At 41.9% G+C, this 21,316-nt stretch overlaps 1 protein-coding gene across 12 annotated transcripts in view; it reads left to right on the forward strand.

Moving 5' to 3' along the window:
* LCA5L (lebercilin LCA5 like) overlaps positions 1-21,316 on the forward strand; it is a 99,231-nt gene that overhangs the window by 24,291 nt on the left and 53,624 nt on the right. For 11 of the 12 annotated variants that reach the window (XM_079155841.1, XM_079155840.1, XM_079155836.1 and 8 more), the window contains 2 exons: positions 3,915-4,429; positions 6,417-6,554. In XM_079155841.1, coding sequence (XP_079011967.1) covers positions 3,915-4,429; positions 6,417-6,554 — 653 coding nt within the window. Of the gene's footprint in view, positions 1-3,914; positions 4,430-6,416; positions 6,555-8,570; positions 8,884-21,316 lie in introns of those variants that run through there. The other variant, XM_079155837.1, reaches the window with a different exon arrangement.

Raw genomic sequence — 21,316 nt, forward strand, 5'->3', positions numbered from 1 at the left:
ATTTCAATTTGATAGGATTTTTACTTTGGTCAAACACTAGAGATTTACTAAAATCATTGTAAATAGCAAAAAACGTATTTTCACAGTTTGCTATTCAAAAACTGTTTCCTTCTTTTGTAGAAAATATACTTTCAAAATACATTCAATTACATATCCTATTAATTAGAAAATTGCTTCCTTTGATATATTGCCTTTGTCAAGACAGTGCCAAGATGTGTGATTGTCATTCAAATCATTGGTATGCCAAAAAAGGAACTACTGTACTAAATTGCTCTAGACCCCTTTCACCCTGTTGTCCTTGGCCAGGTAGAGTGGAAGACCAAGATAGTGTGGAAGAGACTCCGTATCTATTAGACAGCAACTGCCGAGGGCAGACAGGGAGAGGCCCTCCCTTTGATCCTCTTCCTCCCTGGTGCATGGAGGAAGTGGATCCATCCTTTTGTAAGGGGAAATAGAGTGTAGACCGGGAAGAGGGAGTGAGGAGCCTCAGTAAAGACCCAGTCAGCCCAGCTAATGGGAATGTGACTCAAGATACTCGGAAACAGCCAAGGTGTGGGGACCTGGGGCGGCAGTGGGACAGTGGGAACAAAGGGGGAGGGACCAGGAGATGAGGCCAGGCAGAACAGAGGACAGCAGGCTTTACCAAGGAAGGACTGGGCCAGGTGACCAGGAAGGTGCTTGGGAAAGATGCCAACAAGAGCTGAGGGGGAGCAGGGCCGAGGTGTTGCGCACACTGTAGGTGATGTGAAGTGCCTTTCGGCAAATGTGTATGTTTTTGTAACTAAGTTAATCTGAGTGAGTGTTTTAGCTCAGTGGTTTAAGAATTAGGTATCCAAAGAGTAGTATGTTTGGCTAAATCTGCCTTATTGTGTGAAATAGGATCAAAACTATATCATACCATTCCTATTATGTGTAGTTAAGAATAATGAGATCTAAACCTTTGAGGACTAAATCCTATTCCAGTTTTCCACAACCTCCATAGTTACACAAGTATGCGCCATGTGTATACAGTATGAACTTGCTGCATACCACCAAACGCGAGTGGTACAAATTCAGTCTCAGACTGTTTAAGGAATGGAGGGAGCACGTGGGGAAGGGCCTCTGGCCCGTCACCCCCATCACTCTCGCACCCTCCCCCGCCCCTCTTCCAAGTACCCTTGCGCTCTGTGCCCAGCTGGACGCCTAGGGCCTGGGCCACAGCTCCCATGGCCATGCGTGTATCCCCAGGCATGCTCAGTTCTTCTTCTACCCTCCTGCCATTTAAGATGGGATGGCGTGGAAGGGGACGTGAGCCCCCCCCCCCCCCCCCCGTGCCCACAGAATGCACTGCCCCTCATCCTAGTCTCAGGGAAATTCTCTCACTTTCGGGCTCACTGTCCAAGAGGCGGAAGACGCTCCGGGTGGGGCGAGCTGGCAGTGCCGGCAGTGGCACAGAACGTGTCACCCATCCCTCCTTGCCTCCATCCAGCCTGACCCATGCTGCCTTGGTCTGGGACACCCTCGTCAGTGCCTAAAGCATGTGGCCTGCACACCAGCACAGACACCTGTTCCCCAGCCCCCAGTAGGGTCCACAGGCTGGCTGGCTCTGCTCTCCACTCGGTAATGTACTCAAAACCTATTCTAAGACACTTGAGCGTGCAGCCACATCCACTTCTGTGAGAAAACGGGCCCTCGAAGGCACCGCCGCAGACGGTCATCGCTGCTGATGGGACACCAGTGCTGTGAGGGTCCTGACGTCTCCTCGGGAAGCACGCTCTGCCCCGTCAGGCGGCTCCCAGGGGTAGAACTGCCTGTCCCACCACCTAGGCCCAACGCCTCAACCGTGTCTCAGTGTGTCCACGCATGGGCCAGTGGCTTCGGGCAGGATTCCACGGCCCTGGCCACTGAGGACCATTCCCTCTCCAGAATGAGAACCAGGCTGTTTCGGATCTTAGAATCCATTTACACTCTCCCTTTCTCAGAATGTGGAAATGCTAGTGGGTATGCAGGCACACGCAGATTTACATGTCGGGTGCACACGTACACATATCCACATGCCTCTGGGGCCGTAGCCTGGGCATACAGACCATGGGCTCTCACCACTCGCCAGCTGTGCGCCCATTAGCAAGTCACATCCCCAAGTATCGGTGTGTCTGTCCATGAAGTGAGATAATAGCACAGTGATGGTAAGACACAGAAACCACACCCAAAGCAGCTGTGCTAAGGGTGACATATTTTAGATACCTTTTGTTTAAAATAGCCCTCTCTTAGCATGAGAGAGGCCCTAGGTCGATCCCCAGCACTGAAAAAATAAATAAATAAAGGCCCTAAGACCACGTCAGCTACTTCATTTAGTGTCCAAAGTACTGAAGCAAAATTGACTGCACTGGACTTATTGAAATGCAGTGTATATTTTTAACAGTTTAATACCTTTCTTAGCTAATCCTGTTTTTGTTGTTGTTTATTTATTTAGTTTTTTTAATACAACTGCAATTTTATTTTCTTTTGTGAAAATAAACAACTGGGAGTTTAAATTGCTCCAAAAATCATAAAAACAAAACAAAATACACACAAAAAAAGCACGTCAGGTGATGGGGAGGGCAGAGGATCTTCCAGCCTTGGCAGATTGTGCTGGCGAGGGCCCAGGCGACAGCAGCTGGGCAGGAGGGACACAGACCTCTTCTCTGGGGAAGTGGCAAGCATCCGGAGTCCCTTTCAGTGCAGGGATGGGGCCGTCTTAGAGGAGCTCTTTCCCCTTGGCTGGGGGCTGGGGGGTTCTTAGTGCCCAGAGCCCCAGGGTGGGAGTGGGGTGCTGGTGGAAACAGATCAGGCCAAGATGTCTTTGCACGAGGTCCCAGCCTCCCTGGAGGATGGAGGAGAGCAACCCCCAGGGCTGAGCCTGTGAGGAGAACTTGGTCTGGGCATTTATTTAGTTTTTTCTAATGTAGTTCAGGGGATGGAACCCAGTGCCTCATTTGGGCTAGGCAAGCACTCTACCACTGAGCCACGACCCAAGCCCAGTTTAATATCGTTTTAAGGGTCATTCTGAGTATAAGAGAGTTTTACAATGGGTCCTCACACAACACTAACCACTTCATATTATTGAAAGAATTATACCAGATAATCTGCACAGGTACTTAGTTCACCACATGACGTATAATAAGCACTTAGTAGACATTAGCTGTTACAGTGGCATGATTTTTAGTATAACTTTTACAACAGAAATCTAAGTACAGGTTTGAGAGTCAAAGAAGACCTAGTATTCAATCCATTCTGTCACTTCATGGCTATGTAAGCTTGGACAAATGACTTAAAATCTCTAGCTATAAAAATAAATCTCTAGCTATAGTCTCTTTTAATAGACTACAAATGACCTTAAAGAACTACATTAATGGGTTGGGGAGATAGCTCAGCTGGTAGAGTGCTTGCCTCTCAAGCACAAGGCCCTGAGTTTGATCCCCAGTACCACAAAAAAAAAATAAAATAAAATAAAATAAAAATAAATAAAAAGGACTGGGACAGAATTGCATTAATGATTTTTTTGGGGGGCGGGTGTTACCAGGGATTAAACTCAGGCACTCAGCCACTGAGTCACATCCCCAGCCCTATTTTGTATTTTATTTAGAGACAGGGTCTCACTGAGTTGCTTAGCACCTCACTTTTGCTGAGGCTGGCTTTGAACTTGAGATCTTCCTGCCTTAGACTCCTGAGCTGCTGGGATATATATTACACACATATGTACACACACACACACACACACACACACACACAGATAATACATAGCCTAAAAGCATGGGTATTCATTAAGCATTAGCTCCTTCCCCTTCCAGTGACCTTTATGTTTGTGAATGTGTATATGTGTGTGGTACACATATGTGTACATTTGCATATCTACATATATTACTAGTAATAAACTGGATTATCTGCTTACGCAGGCCGAAAGGAAATCTCAGTTGAAAAAAAGCGTACCTGCAATTCATCTGTTTTCAATTCTCAAGTGAATCCGACTGCCCAGAGGAGAGACGCCATGGCCCACCGGATACTGTCAGCCAGGCTTCACAAGATTAAAGAGCTAAAAAATGAACTAGCTGATATGCGTCGGAAATTGGAAGCCATCATTATAGAAAATCAATTTTTGAAACAACTTCAGCTTAGGCACTTGAAAGCTATAGGAAAATATGAGAATTCACAAAACAATCTACCTCAAATAACGATTAAACACCAGAATGAAGTCAGAAATTTAAGGCAGTTACTTAGGAAATCCCAGGAGAAGGAAAGAGCTGTATCCAGGAAACTCAGAGACACTGACGTCGAGTTATTAAAGACCAAAGACACCTTGCAGGCTCTGCAGAAACTTTCCGAAGACAAAAACCTTGCAGAAAGGGAAGAACTGACTCAGAGACTGTCTACTCTTACGACAAAAATGGAGGCAAATGACAAAAAAATACAGGTCTGTATTTCAGAAGCCTAGAATTTTTTTTTTTTTTTTTTTTTTTTTTTTTGTGGTGCTGAGGATTGAACCCAGGGCCTTGTGTATGCAAGGCAATCACTCTACCAACTGAGCTACCTCCCCAGCCCAAAGCCTAGAAATTTTAAGGCCTCACAATAGAGAGAGTGTGCACTGGTCCCGTCCACCCCTGTAACAGCATCACCACCCTCTCGGCTTGGCATGCTGCAGATTGTGTCAAGAGAGGCTGGGGCAAGGGAGAGGCTTGAAGAGAGACAGGAAAGGCTCTCGACTGGAGAAGTCTGCTCCGCTGCAGTGGGCGTGAGCTCACTCTGGAGCTGGCCTGACCTAACTGGAAACGCGCAGCGCCAGCACGTGGGAAGTCTTCTCGGGTGAGGAAGAGCTGGCCCACCTCGTGCAGAACTCCCTTTCAAATCAGCCCTCGATGAACTGTCCTTAAAAGCCTGCTTCCCCAAAACCTGAACACAGCATCTGGTCAGCCCCTTTTTTTGGGTTCTCCCTCCTCACCTTGGCCCATCATTATTACCACATAGACATTTTTAGTTGTTTTTTAAGTTAGGAACTTTTCCCAGAATGCTCCCTGGAACAGGAAAGGAAGAGGAATTAAAATAACTAATTAGTAAATTGATTTCCTCAATAGCCCCAAATGTCAGAAGCCAGGGTTACATTAGAAGGGGCCCTGAGGGTATAGAGAAGGCTCCTGCCATACTGTATTGAAGGAAGTTTTAGACTTCATGGACATAAGTGGAATTAATTTACTGTTTAATTCTTTGATATTGATGCAAAGGCAAGTATTTTCCATGAACTTGAAATAAGTATCAAATTCATTTCATCCATGTTTTTATCTCAGTTATTTCTTCCTTTGATAAAATTCTCTACTTGCAAAGAGAATTGTCTCACATAAAATGGATGTATGAGTTGTAAAACCTTGTGAGAAACCTCTGTTTCACTCTCGTATACCAAAGTCATGTTATTTGGCTTTTGGGATAATATTAGATCCGTCTTAGTATGTATCTGTCATGTAAAAGTAAATGTATTTTTATCTCATCTACATATTTTATATATAAATGTTTTAGTAGTTCATTTTTTGTATCTCTAGACAGAAGCAAAGCAGACTTCAGAATTAACACTTTCTTGACTATCAGAAGCACATGATAATGTGGAGCATTTCGGTTTGGTCATAGGGCATTTGGTAGAGGAGAAATGTTTTGAGGGTCAAAGCATGTAGGTATTTTTAAAATATCACTACTTTAGGGAGTGGGCTTTTTAGTGTAATTTCATCTCTTTAGCTTTCTCTTTCCCACTTCTCCTTAATGGAAAAGTATTATTGTCATAATGGGAGGGCCCTACTTCATGTAAAAAAGAAAAAGTCCTTTTGGCTAAGCCTCTGTCAGAAGTTCAAAACAGTTCTCTAGTAAAGAGTCGCAGAGAGCAGATGAATCCGTGTGTGCATGGTGACCAGGTCACCTGGCTGTCATCCGTAATGTGGACGGCAGCCGGAGTCCCATTACAACTTGCAGCATCTATTTTCTGGAATCCCTGTGGCTGATGGTCTGCGCTGAGCTGGACCACCCTGTAAGGAACAGCGTGGAAATGTCCTAAGAGAGGCCCCTGTGCAGAACCGCTTAGGTTTTTATCTAAAGTATGGCATTGTATTTATTGATTTTTCAGGACGTGTCCAAATTTTTTGTCAAATTCCAGAATGTGTTTAAAAAAAGAAAAAAAAAAAAAAACACACACTGGGACATTGGACTCAAAGCATGAGATTTATTCTCTAGAAATGAGACCTGGGAATTTGGGGGAGTGCCAGGGTGATAATTGGTTCTAATCTGTGTCTGCTAAGCTAGCCAGTTGCTAAAACTGATTTAAAACTTTGCACTTCTCGTAAATGTACTTAGTTCCATAGTAATTGAAGTTTTTCATAATGCCAAATTGGCTTCAGAAGAGTTGAAATATATACTGCTTTCAGAACTTGGAAAAACAATTGAGGTTGAAAAATCGAACCTTCAGTCGGCAGCTGGCCATTGAAAATCGGAAGACTTTAGCTGCTCATGCAGCTACAAAGACTCTGCAGACAGAAGTCAAACGCCTGCAGCAAAGACTCAAGGTATGTTTTTCAAAACGACATCTTCGAAAGCTGTGAAATTCTGTGTCCCAAAATATCAGAGCTATAACTTATGTCTCTTATGCCTTCAGATTGTTTAATTTCTTTCTTTTTTTTTTTTTTTTTTTTTTTTCAGATTGTTTAATCTCATAAGTGTTTCTTAGGTCGTTTCTAAGATCCCTGAGATCTTTCTGGGTTTTTTGTTTCGTTTTGCTTTGCTTTTGGCACCAGGGATTAACCACTGAGTCACATTCCCAACTCTTTATTATATTTTATTTAGAGACAGAGTCTGGCTGAATTTCTTAGGGCCTCTCTAAGTTGCTGAGGCTGACTTTGAACTTTCTATCCTCCTGTCTCAGAGCCACTGGTATTATAGGTGTGTGCGCTGCACCCAGCCTTAAGATCTTGGCCAGACAGATCTGCAGCTGTTGGAATGAGCTCACATGCTGTGAATATGTACTGCAATTAGAAAAATTAAAGCTCTATTCCATTCACTGATAAGACCTCTCATTACCATTTTCATTAAATCACATTAAGTAATATTATTGCATTTTGTTAACATTTTAATGTAACTCAAAATGAGTATTGAAATTTAAAAATTAACTAGTAATATTGTAATACTAAGGGTACATGTTAATGGTCCATAAATTTATTTAAGGTCTCACCCTGAAAGACCTTTGCAAAACTGTCTTTTGAAGTATGCACACTGCTTTAAAAATAAGATTTTAAAAAGATTTTTTTCCTATTCTGGGGATCAAACACATGCCAGTCAAGTGCTCTACCACTGAACTGCATCTACAGCCAGCCTCAAGAATTTTTTTTTATGTTTCTTTTTTTTATTAATTTTTTTATATTTACAGCCTGCATTTTGATTCATTATACACAAATGGGGTACAACTTTTCATTTCTGTGGTTGTGCATGATGTAGATTCACACCATTCATATACGTAATCATACATATACATAGGATAATACTGTCCATTTCATTCTTATCTTTCCATCCCCCACCCTCTCCCACCCCATTTTCCTCTAAACCATCCAAAGTTCCTTCATTCTTCTCTTCCCCATTTCTGTCAAGCCCCCTCATTATATATTGTCAAGTACTTATCAGAGAAAACATTTGGCCTTTGGTTTTGGGGGCTTGGCCTATTTTACTTAGCATGTTATTTTCCAACTTCATCCATTTACCAGCAAATGCCATAATTTTATTCTTCTTTATAACTGAGTAATATTCCATGTGTATCTATACCACAGTTTCCTTATTCATTCAGTTGAAGGGCATGTAGGTTGGTTCCACAATCTAGCTATTGTGAGTTGAGCTGCTATAAACAACGATGTGGCTGTGTCAATGTAGTATGCTGGTTTTAAGTCCTTTGGATATAAACTGAGAAGTAGGATAGCTGGGTCAAATGGTGGGTCCATTCCAAGTTTCCTGAGGAATCTCCATACTGCTTTCCAGAGTGACTGCACCAATTTGCAACTCCACCAGCAATGTATGAGTGTGCCTTTTTCCCCACATCCACGCCAACACTTATTGCTTGTTCTTGATAATAGCCATTCTAATTGGAGTTGGATGAAATCTTAGGGTGGTTTTAATTTGCATTTCTCTAATTACGAAGGATGCTGAGCACTTTTTCATATATTTGTTGATCACCTGTATATCTTCTTCTGTTCTACAACTGAACTGCATCTGCAGCCAACCTCAAGAATTTTTAAAATATTTCTTTTTATAGTTTCTTATCTTTCTGCCTTCGAGATTTCTAAAATGTTCAACGATTTAGAAAAACTAAAGAAGACAAGGAAAGAATAACTGGTTTTGAGCCTCAGTCAATAAATGTTAAGCTTCATTCTTTAGATAAGGATCTTTGACCTTTCCCCAGGACAAGTAGGGAGTTTGGGCTTCTGGGACCTTTAGGTGGGAATATGCAGAGCAAGGGAGGAGGAGTGCTGCTAGACATAACTTCTCCTTTTGTAAAGCAGGGGAAGGGTTCTGCTCTTTTTTTTTTTTTTTCTCTGTAGTTTCAGGAAACTTAAGAATGTGCCAGAAAATGGGCATGGCTAAAACAACCAGCTTAGAAGTCAGGCAGAAGAGGCTTCAGGACCCACTGGTCAAGGCAAACACACTTGTGGAGACACAATCAGGGAATTTTTAAAAATATTTTTAGTTGTGGATGGATTCATACCTTTTTTTGTTTTATTTATGTGTATGTGGTGCTAAGGATCAAACCTGGTGCTTTACAAGTGCTAGGCAAGTGCTCCACCCCTGAGCCACACCCCAGCCCACAATCAGGGAATTTTTAAATAAATTGTGTGCTTGCTTTTTTTTTTTTTTTTTAACTGAGGATTGAACCCAGGGGTGCTTAACCACTGAGTCACATCCCCAACTCCTTCTTACATTTTATTTATAGATGGATCTCGCTGAGTTTCTAAATATCTTGCTAAGTTGCTGAGACTGGCTTTGAACTCGTGATCTTCCTGCCTCAGTTGCTGGGATTACTGCACCTGGCAATTATGTATCTCCTTATACAGATATATGAATACAAATATTAGGTAGCCACAACAACCCTTTTTGACAGGAGAAATGCTTAGTACTTACGGAGATGCTTAGTGAAAAGAAGAACACAAAATTCTATATATGATAAGATTCAAATTAATTTTTTTAAATTTATTTTTATTGTAAACAAATGGGATACATGTTGTTTCTGTACATGGAGTAACAGCATGCATTTGCATATTCATATATTTACATAGAGTAATGATGTTTCATTCATTCCGTTATTTTTTTCCACCCCCCCACCCCTCCCACCTCTCTTTTCCCTCTATACAGTCCCTCCTTCCTCCGTTCTTGTCCCCCTCCCACCCCCCATTAAGTGTCATCATCCACTTATCAGCGAAATCATTCCTCTTTTGGATTTTTGAGATTGGTTTATCTCACTTAACATGATATTCTCCAATTTCATCCATTTGCCTGCAAATGCCATAATTTTATTATTCTTTATAGCTGAGTAATATTCCATTGTATATATATACCACAGTTTCTTTATCCATTCATCAATTGAAGGACATCTAGGTTGGTTCCATAGTCTGGCTATTGGGAATTGAGCCGCTATGAACATTGATGTGGCTGTATCTCTGTAGTATGCTGATTTTAAGTCCTTTAGGTATAGGCCAAGGAGTGGGATAGCTGGGTCAAATGGTGGGTCCGATCAAAGTTTTCTAAGGAATCTCCACACTGCTTTCCAGAGTGGCTGCACTAATTTGCAGTCCCACCAGCAATGTATGAGTGTACCTTTTTCCCCACATCCTCTCCAACACCTATTGTTGCTTGTATTCTTGATAATCGCCATTCTAATTGGGGTGAGATGGAATCTTAGTGTAGTTTTGATTTGCATTTCTCTTATTACTAAAGATGTTGAACATTTTTTCATATATCTGTTGATTGCTTGTACATCTTCTTCTGTGAAGTGTCTGTGCATTTCCTTAGCCCATTTGTTGATTGGGTTATTTGTATTCTTGGTGTAGAGTTTTTTGAGTTCTTTATAGATTCTGGAAATTAGTGCTCTATCTGAAGTATGAGTGGCAAAGATATTCTCCCACTCTGTAGGCTCTCTCTTCGCATTTCTGATAGTTTCCTTGGCTGAGAGAAAGCTATTTAGTTTGAATCTATCCCAGTTATTGATTCTTGCTTTTATTTCTTGTGCTATGGGAGTCCTGTTAAGGAAGTCTGATCTTAAGCCAATAAGGTGAAGATGTGGACCTACTTTTTCTTCTATAATCTGCAGGGTCTCTGGTCTGATTTCAAGGTCCTTGATCCATTGTGAATTGAGTTTTGTGCAGGGTGAGAGATAGGGGTTTAGTTTCATTCTGTTGCATATGAATTTCCAGTTTTCCCAACACCATTTGTTGAAGAGGCTATCTTTTCTCCATTGCATATTTTTGGCACCTTTGTCTAGTATGAGAAAATTGTATTTATTTGGGTTTGTATCCGTGTCCTCTATTCTGTACCATTGATCTACCTGTCTATTTTGGTGCCAATACCATGCCATTTTTGTTACTATTGCTTTGTAGTATAGTGGAAGTTCTGGTATTGCGATACCCCCTGTTTCATTCTTCCTGCTAAGGATTGCTTTAGCTATTCTGGGTTTCTTATTCTTCCAGATGAATTTCATGATTGCTTGCTCTATTTCTGTGAGGTACGTCATTGGGATTTTAATTGGAATTGCATTGAATCTGTATAGCACTTTTGGTAGTATGGCCATTTTGACAATATTAATTCTGCCTATCCAAGAACATGGGAGATCTTTCCATCTTCTAAGGTCTTCCTTAATTTCTTTCTTCAGTGTTTTGTAGTTTTCATTGTAGAGATCTTTACTTCCTTGGTTAGATTGATGCCCAAGTATTTTTTTTTTTTGAGGCTATAGCAAATGGAATTGTTTTCCTCATTCCCTTTCAGCTGTTTTGTCACTTGCATATAAAAATGCTGTAGATTTGTGTGTGTTGATTTTATAGCCTGCTATTTTGCTGAATTCATTGATGAGGTCTAAAAGTTTTCTGCAGGAGGTTTTTGGATCCTCTAAATATAGAATCATGTCATCCGCAAATAGTGACAGCTGAAGTTCCTCTTTTCCTATTTGTATCCCTTTAATTTCTTTAGTCTGCTTAATTGCTCTGGCTAGAGTTTCGAGGATAATGTTGAATAGAAGTGGTGAAAGAGGACATCCCTGTCTTGTTCCCGTTTTTAAAGGGAATGGTTTCAGTTTTTCTCCATTAAGAATGATGTTGGCCATGGGCTTAGCATAAATAGCCTTTACAATGTTCAGGTATGTTCCTACTATCCCTATTTTTTCTAGTGTTTTGAGCATGAAGGGGTGTTGTATTTTGTCAAATGCTTTTCCTGCATCAATTGAAATAACCATATGATTCTTATCCTTAAGTCTATTGACATGATGGATTACATTTATTGATTTACGAATGTTGAACCATCCTTGCATTCCAGGAATGAACCCCACTTGATCATGGTGCACAATTTTCTTAATATGTTTTTGGATACGGTTTGCCAATATTTTGTTAAGGATCTTTGCATCTATATTCATCAAGGATATTGGTCTAAAATTTTCTTTCCTTGATGTGTCTTTTCCTGGTTTGGATATGAGGGTGATATTAGCTTCATAGAATGAGTTCGGTAGGGTACCCTCCTTTTCTATTTCCTGGAATACTTTGAGAAGTATTGGAATGAGTTCTTCTTTGAAGGTCTTGTAGAACTCAGCTGAGAATTCATCTGGTCCTGGGCTTTTCTTAGATGGTAGATTTGTAATGGCTTCTTCTATTTCATTGCTTGATATTGATCTGTTTAAATCGTGTATGTCCTCCTGGTTCAGTTTGGAAGGAACATATGTCTCTAGAAATTTGTCAATGTCTTTGGTACTTTCTATTTTGTTGGAATACAGATTTTCAAAGTAGCTTCTCATTATGTTCTGTATCTCAGTGGTGTCTGTCGTGATATTTCCTTTTGCATCATGTATTTTAGTAATTTGAGTCTTCTCTCTCCTTCTCTTTGTTAGTGTGGCTAAGGTTTATCTATTTTGTTTACTTTCTCAAAGAACCAACTTTTTGTTACGTCAATTTTTTGAATAGTTTCTTTTGTTTCAATTTCATTGATTTCAGCTCTGATTTTAATTATTTCCTGTCTTCTACTACTTTTGCTGTTATTCTGTTCTTCTTTTTCTAGGGCTTTGAGCTGTAATGTTAGGTCATTTAATTGTTGACTCTTCATTCTTTTCTAGAATGCGCTCCATGCAATGAATTTTCCTCTTAGTACCGCTTTCATAGTGTCCCAGAGATTTTGATATGTTGTATCATCATTCTCATTGACCTCTAAGAATTTTTTAATCTCCTCCCTGATGTTTTTTGTTATCCATGTTTCATTCAATAGCATATTATTTAGTCTCCAAGTGTTGGAGTAATTTCCTTTTTTTATTCTGTCATTGATTTGTACTCTCATTCCACTATGATCTGATAGAACACAAGGCAGTATCTCTATTTCTTTGCATTTCCTAAGGGCTGCTTTGTGGCATAACATATGGTCTATTTTCAAGAAGGTTCCATGTGCTGCTGAGAAGAAAGTGTATCCGCTCGTTGATGGATGGAATATTCTATATATGTCTATTAAGTCTAGGTTATTAATTGTGTTATTGAGTTCTATGGTTTCTTTGGTTAGATTTTGTTTGGAAGATCTATCTAGTGGTGACAGCGGTGTGTTAAAGTCGCCCAGAATTATTGTGTTGTGGTCTATGTGATTCTTGAAATTGAGAAGGATTTGTTTGATGTACAGGGATGCACCATTGTTTGGGGCATAAATATTTACTATCGTTATGTCTTCCTGATTTATGGTTCCCTTAAGCAGTATGAAATGTCCTTCTTTATCCCTTCTGACTAACTTTGGCTTGAAGTCCACTTTATCTGATATAAGGATGGAAACCCCCGGTTTTTTACTGAGTCCATGTGCGTGGTAGATTTTCTCCCATCCTTTCACCTTTAGTCTGTGGATGTCTTTTTCTATAAGATGAGTCTCTTGCAGGCAGCATATTGTTGGGTCTTTCTTTTTAATCCATTCTGCCAGTCTGTGTCTTTTGATTGAGGAGTTTAGGCCATTAACATTCAGGGTTATTATTGATATATGATTTGTATTCCCAGTCATTTGGCTTATTTTTGGTTTTTAAGTCGGCTTGGTTTCTCCTTTGAGTGGTTTTTCTCTAAGGTAGTTCCTCCCTTTGCTGACCTCCATTGTTGTTTTTCATTTCCTCTTCATGGAATATTTTGTTGAGAACATTCTGTAGTGCAGGCTTTCTATTTGTAAATTCTTTTAACTTTTGTTTATCATGGAAGGATTTTATTTCATCTTCAAATCTGAAGGTTAGTTTTGCTGGGTATAGGATTCTTGGTTGGCAACCATGTTCTTTCAGAGCTTGAAATATGTTGGTCCAGGCCCTTCTAGCTTTTAGAGTCTGGGTTGAGAAGTCGGCTGCTATCTGTATTGGCCTCCCCCTGTATGTAATCTGATGCTTTTCTCTCGCGGCCTTCAAAATCCTATCTTTATTTTGAATGTTAGGCATTTTCATTATAATGTGCCTTGGTGTGGATCTGTTGTGATTCTGTGCATTTGGTGTTCTGTAAGCCTCTTGTAGCTGATTTTCCATTTCATTCTTCAGGTTTGGGAAATTTTCTGCTATTATTTCATTGAATAGGTTGTTCATTCCTTTGGTTTGTATCTCTGTGCCTTCCTCAATCCCAATAATTCTTAAATTTGGTCTTTTCATGATGTCCCATAGTTCTTGGAGATTCTGTTCATGATTTCTTACCATCTTCTCTGTTTGGGCAACTTTATTTTCAAGATTAAATATTTGTCTTTATTGTGTGAGGTTCTGTCTTCCAAGTGGTCTAGTCTGTTGGTGATGCTTTCCATTGAGTTTTTTATTTGGTTTATTGTCTCCTTCATTTCAAGGATTTCCATTTGGTTTTTTTTTTTTAGAATCTCTATCTCTGTTGAAATGATCTTTTGCTTCCTGCAGGTGCTCTTTCAGCTTATTGGTATTATCATTCATTGCCTGCATTTGCTCTCTTATCTCATCCTTTGCTTCGCAAATCATCTTAATCATGTATAATCTAAAGTCCTTTTCTGACATTTCTTCTAACATACTGTCATTGGATTCTATTACTATAGAATCTAGGTTTGTTTGGATCATTTTCTTCCCTTGTTTTTTCATGTTGTTCATGTATCTTCCCCTCTAGCAGTGCAGATCTGGGGTATTGCAGATTTCCCCCTATAGGCTTATAGTGGCCCTATAGGTTTCTAAAACCCTTTCTTTAAGGGGAGATCAATATTAGCAGTGCCCAAATCAGACACTATGCAATCCTAGACCAAATAGCCCCTATGGGGACAATAACAAAATTATCATAATAAACAAAATGAGTTCAAATGTTATCTTCGGTAAAACAAACAGGTTTGCAATAAGGTCTGCTCAAATTAATTTTTTAAAAGAAAAGTAAATGTACCTCTGCACAGTGTATTTCAGTGCATCTGTGAAAAGAAAGAGGGTTGGGAATATAGCTCAGTGGTAAGCTCTTGCCTAGAATGCATGAGACCCCAGGTTTGGTTCCCAGCAATGCAAAAAAAGAGTAATCTTTATGTGCTACTATGAAGTAACCTCCAGGGGTATTGGTAAGGGAAAAAGAGAAGGAGGAGGAAAGTTACAGTGTGCTACTGTTATGGTTTCGATGTGATGTGCCCCCCAGAAGCTCATGTGTAAGACTGTGCAAGAAGGTTTAGAGGAGAAATGACTGGGTTATGAGACTCTTAACCTAATTGGTGAATAATTCCTGATGGGATTAACTGAGTGGTAACTGAAGGGTAGAGTGTGGCTGAAGGAGTTGGGTCATTGGGGGCATGCCTTTGGGGTATAGATTTTGTATCTGGCAAAGGATCTCTCTGCTTTCTGATCATCATGTCCTGAGCCACTTCCCTCCCACACTCTTCTGCCATGATGTTCGCCTCATAGGCCCAGAGGAATGGAGCTGGCTATCGAAAAACTGAGACCTCTGAAACCATGAGCCCCCAAATAAACTTTTCCTCCTCTAAAGTTGTTCTTGTCAGGTCTTTTAGTCACAGCAACCAAAAAGATGAGTAAAACAGAAATTGGTACCAGAAGTGGGGTCATTGCTGTGTCTAACCTTACCATGTGGTTCAAAAGCTGACGGACCTTTATGGAATTTGCAGGAAGAATTTTGAGATGCTTAGCTGTACAACCTGGAAATGCTTTAGATTGCTGTTAGTGGAGCTTAATGGCCAATTCTGGTGGGAGCTCAGAAGACGGGAATGTCAGTAGGACTATAGACAGGGCTCAAGAGGGTTCAGGTTCTATTGGAAATTGAACTAGAGATTATTCATGTTATGCTCTGGTCGGGAAGTTGTCTGCATTTTTTCCATGTCCTGAAACTTTCTGTGAGGCTGATTTTAAAGGCAATGGACTTCTTCTGGCAGGAGAAATTTCTAGGCAGCATAGTATTCAGGCAGTGCCATGGATAATGCTGGTGGCTTTTAGCCAAGTTTGTTGTGATATGCAGCAGCAGAAAGCAGAGCAGAAAGATTTGAAAAACTTGGACTTCAAAGGCGGGAGTAAAACTGGGGCTAAGGAAATTGTAGTTATTAAAGGCATTACTGCCACTAAAGAAATTCTAAAGACTTTGCCCAGAAACCATTAGAAAGATGGTTTGAGGGCATCTCAGAAGTTAGCAAGACCGAACCCATCTCAGACTCAGGGAGTAAAAGTAAAAATTCTCTTGAGAAGAGACAAGTTTGGTATCCTTCTTGCACAAGGGGCCCTAGGAAGTTTTTCAGTGAGCTCAGCCACCCAGGCACTCAGAGGCTGCTGCAGCCAGTATCTCAAGAGGCTCGAGATGGCAGCAGACCTGGGCATCAGCCATGTGGTGCTGGGTCGCAGGAATGCAGGAGGCTGGAGGAAGGGGAAGGCCTGGAGGCCAGCAGTCACCCTCTAGAGGACAGTGCATGGAGGCGTGAAGAGGAAGCTGGTGCTGCGCTGGAGACTCCAAGATTAAGAAACGTAGGGCATCGCCCTAGGAAAACCGAGGAATCAAGCAGAGACAAGCCCACATAGTGGCCACGTGGCCTGTAACCAACAAGGCCACAGGGGCGGAGCTACACAAGCCCTTTGGACAGGACATCACCATGCCATGTGTCCAGATGCCAGACAGAACTACAGGACCTGTTTGCACAGCTGGATTTCAGTCTCACTTTGATCCCATCCCTTCTTTCTAGGTGTCCCCCAAAAGCTCATCTGTGACAATGCAAGGTTTAGTGGAGAAATGATTGGGTTATGAGTGCCTAATGGGATCAGTGCATTAATCCTCTAGTGGGATTAACTGAGTGGTAACTGAAAGCGGGCAGGGTATGGCTGCAGGGGCAGGTCGCTGGGCCGTGCCTTTGGGGTATGTATTTTCTATCTGGTGAGTGGAGTCTCTCTGCTTCTGATCATCACGTGAGCCACTTCCCTCCACCATGCTTTTTCTGCCATGATGTTTAGCCTCACCTCAACCCGAGGAATGGAACCTGCTGTCCATGGACTGAGACCTCTGAAACCATGAGCCCCAAATAAACTTTTCCTCCTCCACAATTGTTCTTGTCAGGTCTTTTAGTCACAGCAGTGAAAAAGCTGACTAAAACAGCTACCACTTTAGGAAGGGGAGGCAATACAGATTTCCCATGTATTTGCCTATATTTTAAAAAGAAAAAGAATGATAACAATAGAGGGCTGGGGATTTTGCTCAGTTGGCAGAGGGCTTGGCTTCAAGTACAAGGCACTGGGTTCAATCCCCAGCACTGAAAAAGAAAAAAAAAAAAAGAGAACAATAGAAAAGGCAGAGAGGGAGGGATAAAAAGAATAGTTGTGGAACCTAGATTTTTTGAATATTTTTTAGTAGATTTGTCTTTGGAACCACACAAATATTTTACAAAATTATAAAGCAGAATTAAATGTTAAAAAAAAAAAATTAAAACCTATCCCCAAAAATCCAAAGTAAATTGAAGAAAAATGAACACAACTTTATATTCCTTTGATGGCATAAGGTCACGGAGAGAAAATATTCCAAGTGATTTCATCTATTTTATGTATATTTTATTACATACATACATGGATTACACTCTGTTACATGCACACATTGTATAATATATTGCATGGGATTTATTGCACGCAATAAAATACACTGAGATACACAGTAAGGACAAAAACAATCACTGTTTTTAGTACTGGCCCCACCCTGGAAGAGCATCAGTGTAGTCTGTCCAGACAGAACTCCAGTAACCAGCAATCGCCATCCATCCTGCTTTGTACGGGTGAGAAGGGAAGCTGAGAGCCATTCCAACTGGCTTTGGTCCCGGACACTCCAGCTGGCAGCTTAGCAAGCAACACAAGAGGAGGGAAGTTTTGACAACCCCCAGCTCTTGCTCTCTCTAAGGGGTTCACAGCCCAGGAAGAAATGGAAAGAAGAGAATCTGGCATAGATTGAATATCACCATCGTCCACACTTCCAACCACCTCGGCAGAGACCACACTTTCATTTTTCTTTAAGAATTTTTTGTTGGGCTGGGGCTACGGCTCAGCAGTGGAGTGCTTGCCTGGCATGTGTGAGGCACTGTGTTCCATCCACATGAAAATAAGCAAAATAGGGCTGGGGAAATAGCTCAGTCGGTAGAGTGCTTGCCTTGCATGCACAAGGCCCTGGGTTCGATCCCCAGCACCAAAAAAAAAAAAAAAGAAGCAAAATAAAGTTATCGTATCCAGCTACAACTAAAGTTATTTTTTTTAAACAGAATTTGGGGTTGTTATTCTTGTTGTATTTGCTAATTGGTTCATGTATATGCATATATCTACACAGTTGTTTCTTCATCATTTTTTTGCTTTTCTCCTTTTGTTATTTTGCTGTTTTGTTTTTTGAGGGTTAGGTTGTGTATTTTGTTGTTGTTGTTTTTGTTTCTTTTGCTCCTCTTTTTCTCATCTCTTTTTCCTCCAGTGCCAAATTCATTCCCCGGCTCTCTCTGGTCTCTTATTTGTTCTCCTTCTTTATGGGCCTCACTTGCTGCCTCCCTTCTGCTTTCTCTCTTTTCATCTTTTGAATATTCAGAACTTTCTTTTGCCTTCCTACCCCATTTTCTTTTTCTTGATGAACTACATTTTCACCTGCTTTAGGACGATTACGTTCATATAACTTCTGGCCCCACATTCATGCCACTGCAGTTAGTGCTGTGGATGTCACAGTTGAAACCTGGTGTCTGCTCTGGTGCCGTTTATCTAGTTTGCAGTCGTCGGTGGCTGCTGGTGTGGCTGCCCCTCTGTTCCTGTTTCTATGGCTATTGGAGTCACATGTCATAGTAGGCCCATGGTAGTTTTTCAAATGTTGTATATTGTTCACTGAGATTGTTACTGTTATTTCCACCATTTTCTGCCAGATGCTGGGAATCTGGGGTGACCCTGAGAGTTCATGGGATGGACACTCTGCTGAGCTACACCCCCAGCTCAACCAAGAGACAGCAGCCTTGCTCCACACAGCCCGACCCTGTCACATTCAGCAGTACTCTAGCACAACGAACAGGGGAGAGAAAACTCCTTCTCTGATGGCCAGGCCCAAAGAATGAATGGCTAGGGAGGGGCCTCAGGTCCCATCATGGACATCTACTCCTACAGGAACAGCAGAACAAAACCATGCAAGAGACCACAGACACCACACCTACCCGGTTCCTCAACCTAACTCACTCCCAGGCCTTTTTAGAACATACAGAGTTGTCAAGTCTAGATGAGCAATTCCAGAAGGTGTCCCCTAAGAACCCTGCTATGTTCAACACAAGTAACCGACCCTCTCCCACCCTTGTGGACCTACAGAGAATGTGGGATCCTCAAGCTCTGATGCAATAGATATTCTGTCAGCGTTCACTAGTCATCAGCAGAGAACCAGCACAAAACCCAGCTGGAAATACAGCCAACGATGCACCACAGACCGGTATCCCAGAGCATGTCACCAAGAAATGACTGTGCCCTAAAAAGACCCTCACATTAAAGTGGAAGAGAAAAGGAAAGGAAACCAGGAAAGCAGAGTAAGGGAACCAGAGGGAGAGAAGGGGAGGGAGGGGAGTCCTAGGGAATGAACTTGACCAAGTTATGTGCATTTGCAAATATGCAGCAGTGAATTCCACTGTTACGTGTGATTATAATGCACTGTAGAAAAAATGTCCTGGGACAATAGGAAGAATGTGCAACCAAGTGGATATTGGATGATATTAAGGTTTAGATTTATTGTTGATTTTGGGGGGTGGAATCATACGTGATTAGGAGACATGCTGTTCTCCTTAGATGCTGAAATGTTGACATTAAATTATAATACCTAGGGTTTGCTTAAAATAATTTCAGGCTGGGCATAGGGTCAAGAAGAGTGGGCGTGGCATAATAAAAGTTTTCAAAAAAAGTAAGAAAATTACAAATTTATGTACCTAAAAAATGAGTAAAAATGGTTAGATCAAAAAGGCTGCTTTTTGTCCCTTCCTGCCAAGCTCCATGAAAATAACAGAAAACTTATTTTTAAAGTAGCAATTCACCCCAGAAAGGATACCTTGATTGCACCAAAGCCACCCAAGAACTTCAGGAAGATAAAAAGCAGGTGTTTCAGATTGATGGAGAGACCAGGCACAGACCATGACAAGCTGAAGTCCTAGAGAGGGTCGACGGACATGGAAAGAAACCCCGAACAGAATCCACAGAGGTGACTCAGAGGACTGGGTGGAGCCTGGGGGTAGCTGGCTGGGAGTCCAAGGAAATCACCAATCCTCTGTGGAGGCGGGTTGAAGAGTCCCCTGCCAGCTGCCCGTCCCTCTGCCTTCAGGCCCTCGGGGCCCCTGGGCGGCAGCAGCCTTCCTGCAGTGAGGTGCAGAGGCTGTTGGCCTCACGGCTGGCCGGCAGGTACGGAGGACAGGAGTGAGAAGACAGCGCCTCCACGGCCCGCGGCATCGCAGCTGCGCAGTGGGCATGGCTAGCAGGATCCAAGCCGGGAGGAGTGGAAACCGCGAGGACGCTTTAGAACCTGTCCTGTCACAGTGCTGCCCTGAAATCACGCCAGAACTCCTCCCCCAAGTGAATACACTGCTCCAGGAGAAGTGGGGCTACTGGCAGAACGCTGTGTCCCAGGGACAGTCCTCCACGAGGGACTCCTCACAGTGAAGCGGTCAGTCAGCAAGTTCCAGCCATGAGCCAGAGCAGCTTCCTTCCCACTCAGCAAGAAGCCGGAGAAATGCAGAGCAGAGCACATAAGATAGCGCCGCTCCGCCCTCTCACCTGCGCTCAGACCGCAGGCTCTGCAAAGGACCAGCGCATGAAAGAGCAGAGGAAAAGAAGCAGAGCCGCTGACCTGGAGTTGAGTCTGATATCCCAGGAGAGAAAGTGCTGTGTGCATAAAATAGGATGTTCTGAACATGGAACAATTAAGAAAAAGTAAAACTTAAAACACGCCAGTATGCAATAGTCAGTAGAAGAGCTAGAAAACCTAACAATATTGGGGAAATCTCCCTAAATAAAGAGCCAGAAGTCAAAGAGATAAATATATCCAGAAGAAAAATAAAAGCCAGGTTCCATAATGCACACCTCTAATGCCAGTGATCCTCCTGAGGCAGGAGGATCACAAATTCAAGGCCAGTCTGTGCAACTTGGTTGAGACCCTTTCTGAAAATAAAACAGGGCTGGGGAGGTGGCTCAGGGGTAGAGCACTTGGCAAGCGTGTGTGAGGCCCTGGGTTCAACCCCAGTAGCATGCAGAAAAAGCAAGGAAAAGGTCGCACATCCAGAGAATATGTTGCACAAAATAATTTTAAAGAATTCATTGTGCACTTCTCATCCCTCAGTCATTAAGCCCCTGGCCTGTCAGGATACATTCCCACCTCCCACCAACGCTGTTCAGCTGGGAAAATGAGGTTATCCTATAGGCTTCTCCATGCGCACTGCTAGCAGTAATCCAAGTAGGGAAGAACAGAAACTTTCAAGATGTTTTAGAATCTGGACTATTTCTGTTACAATGTTGTATTGAAATTACTCCAAAACTTAAATAACTTAAGAAATAACACTAATATTGTTCAAATCTACAGCTTAGGTAGGGCTTGCCAGGATTGCCGGTCTGCACCCGTCTCATCCTCAGCTATGGTGGTGGAAAGACTGG

The sequence above is a fragment of the Sciurus vulgaris genome (assembly GCF_902686455.1).
Source record: "Sciurus vulgaris genome assembly, chromosome: 10".
Taxonomy (NCBI): domain Eukaryota; kingdom Metazoa; phylum Chordata; class Mammalia; order Rodentia; family Sciuridae; genus Sciurus; species Sciurus vulgaris.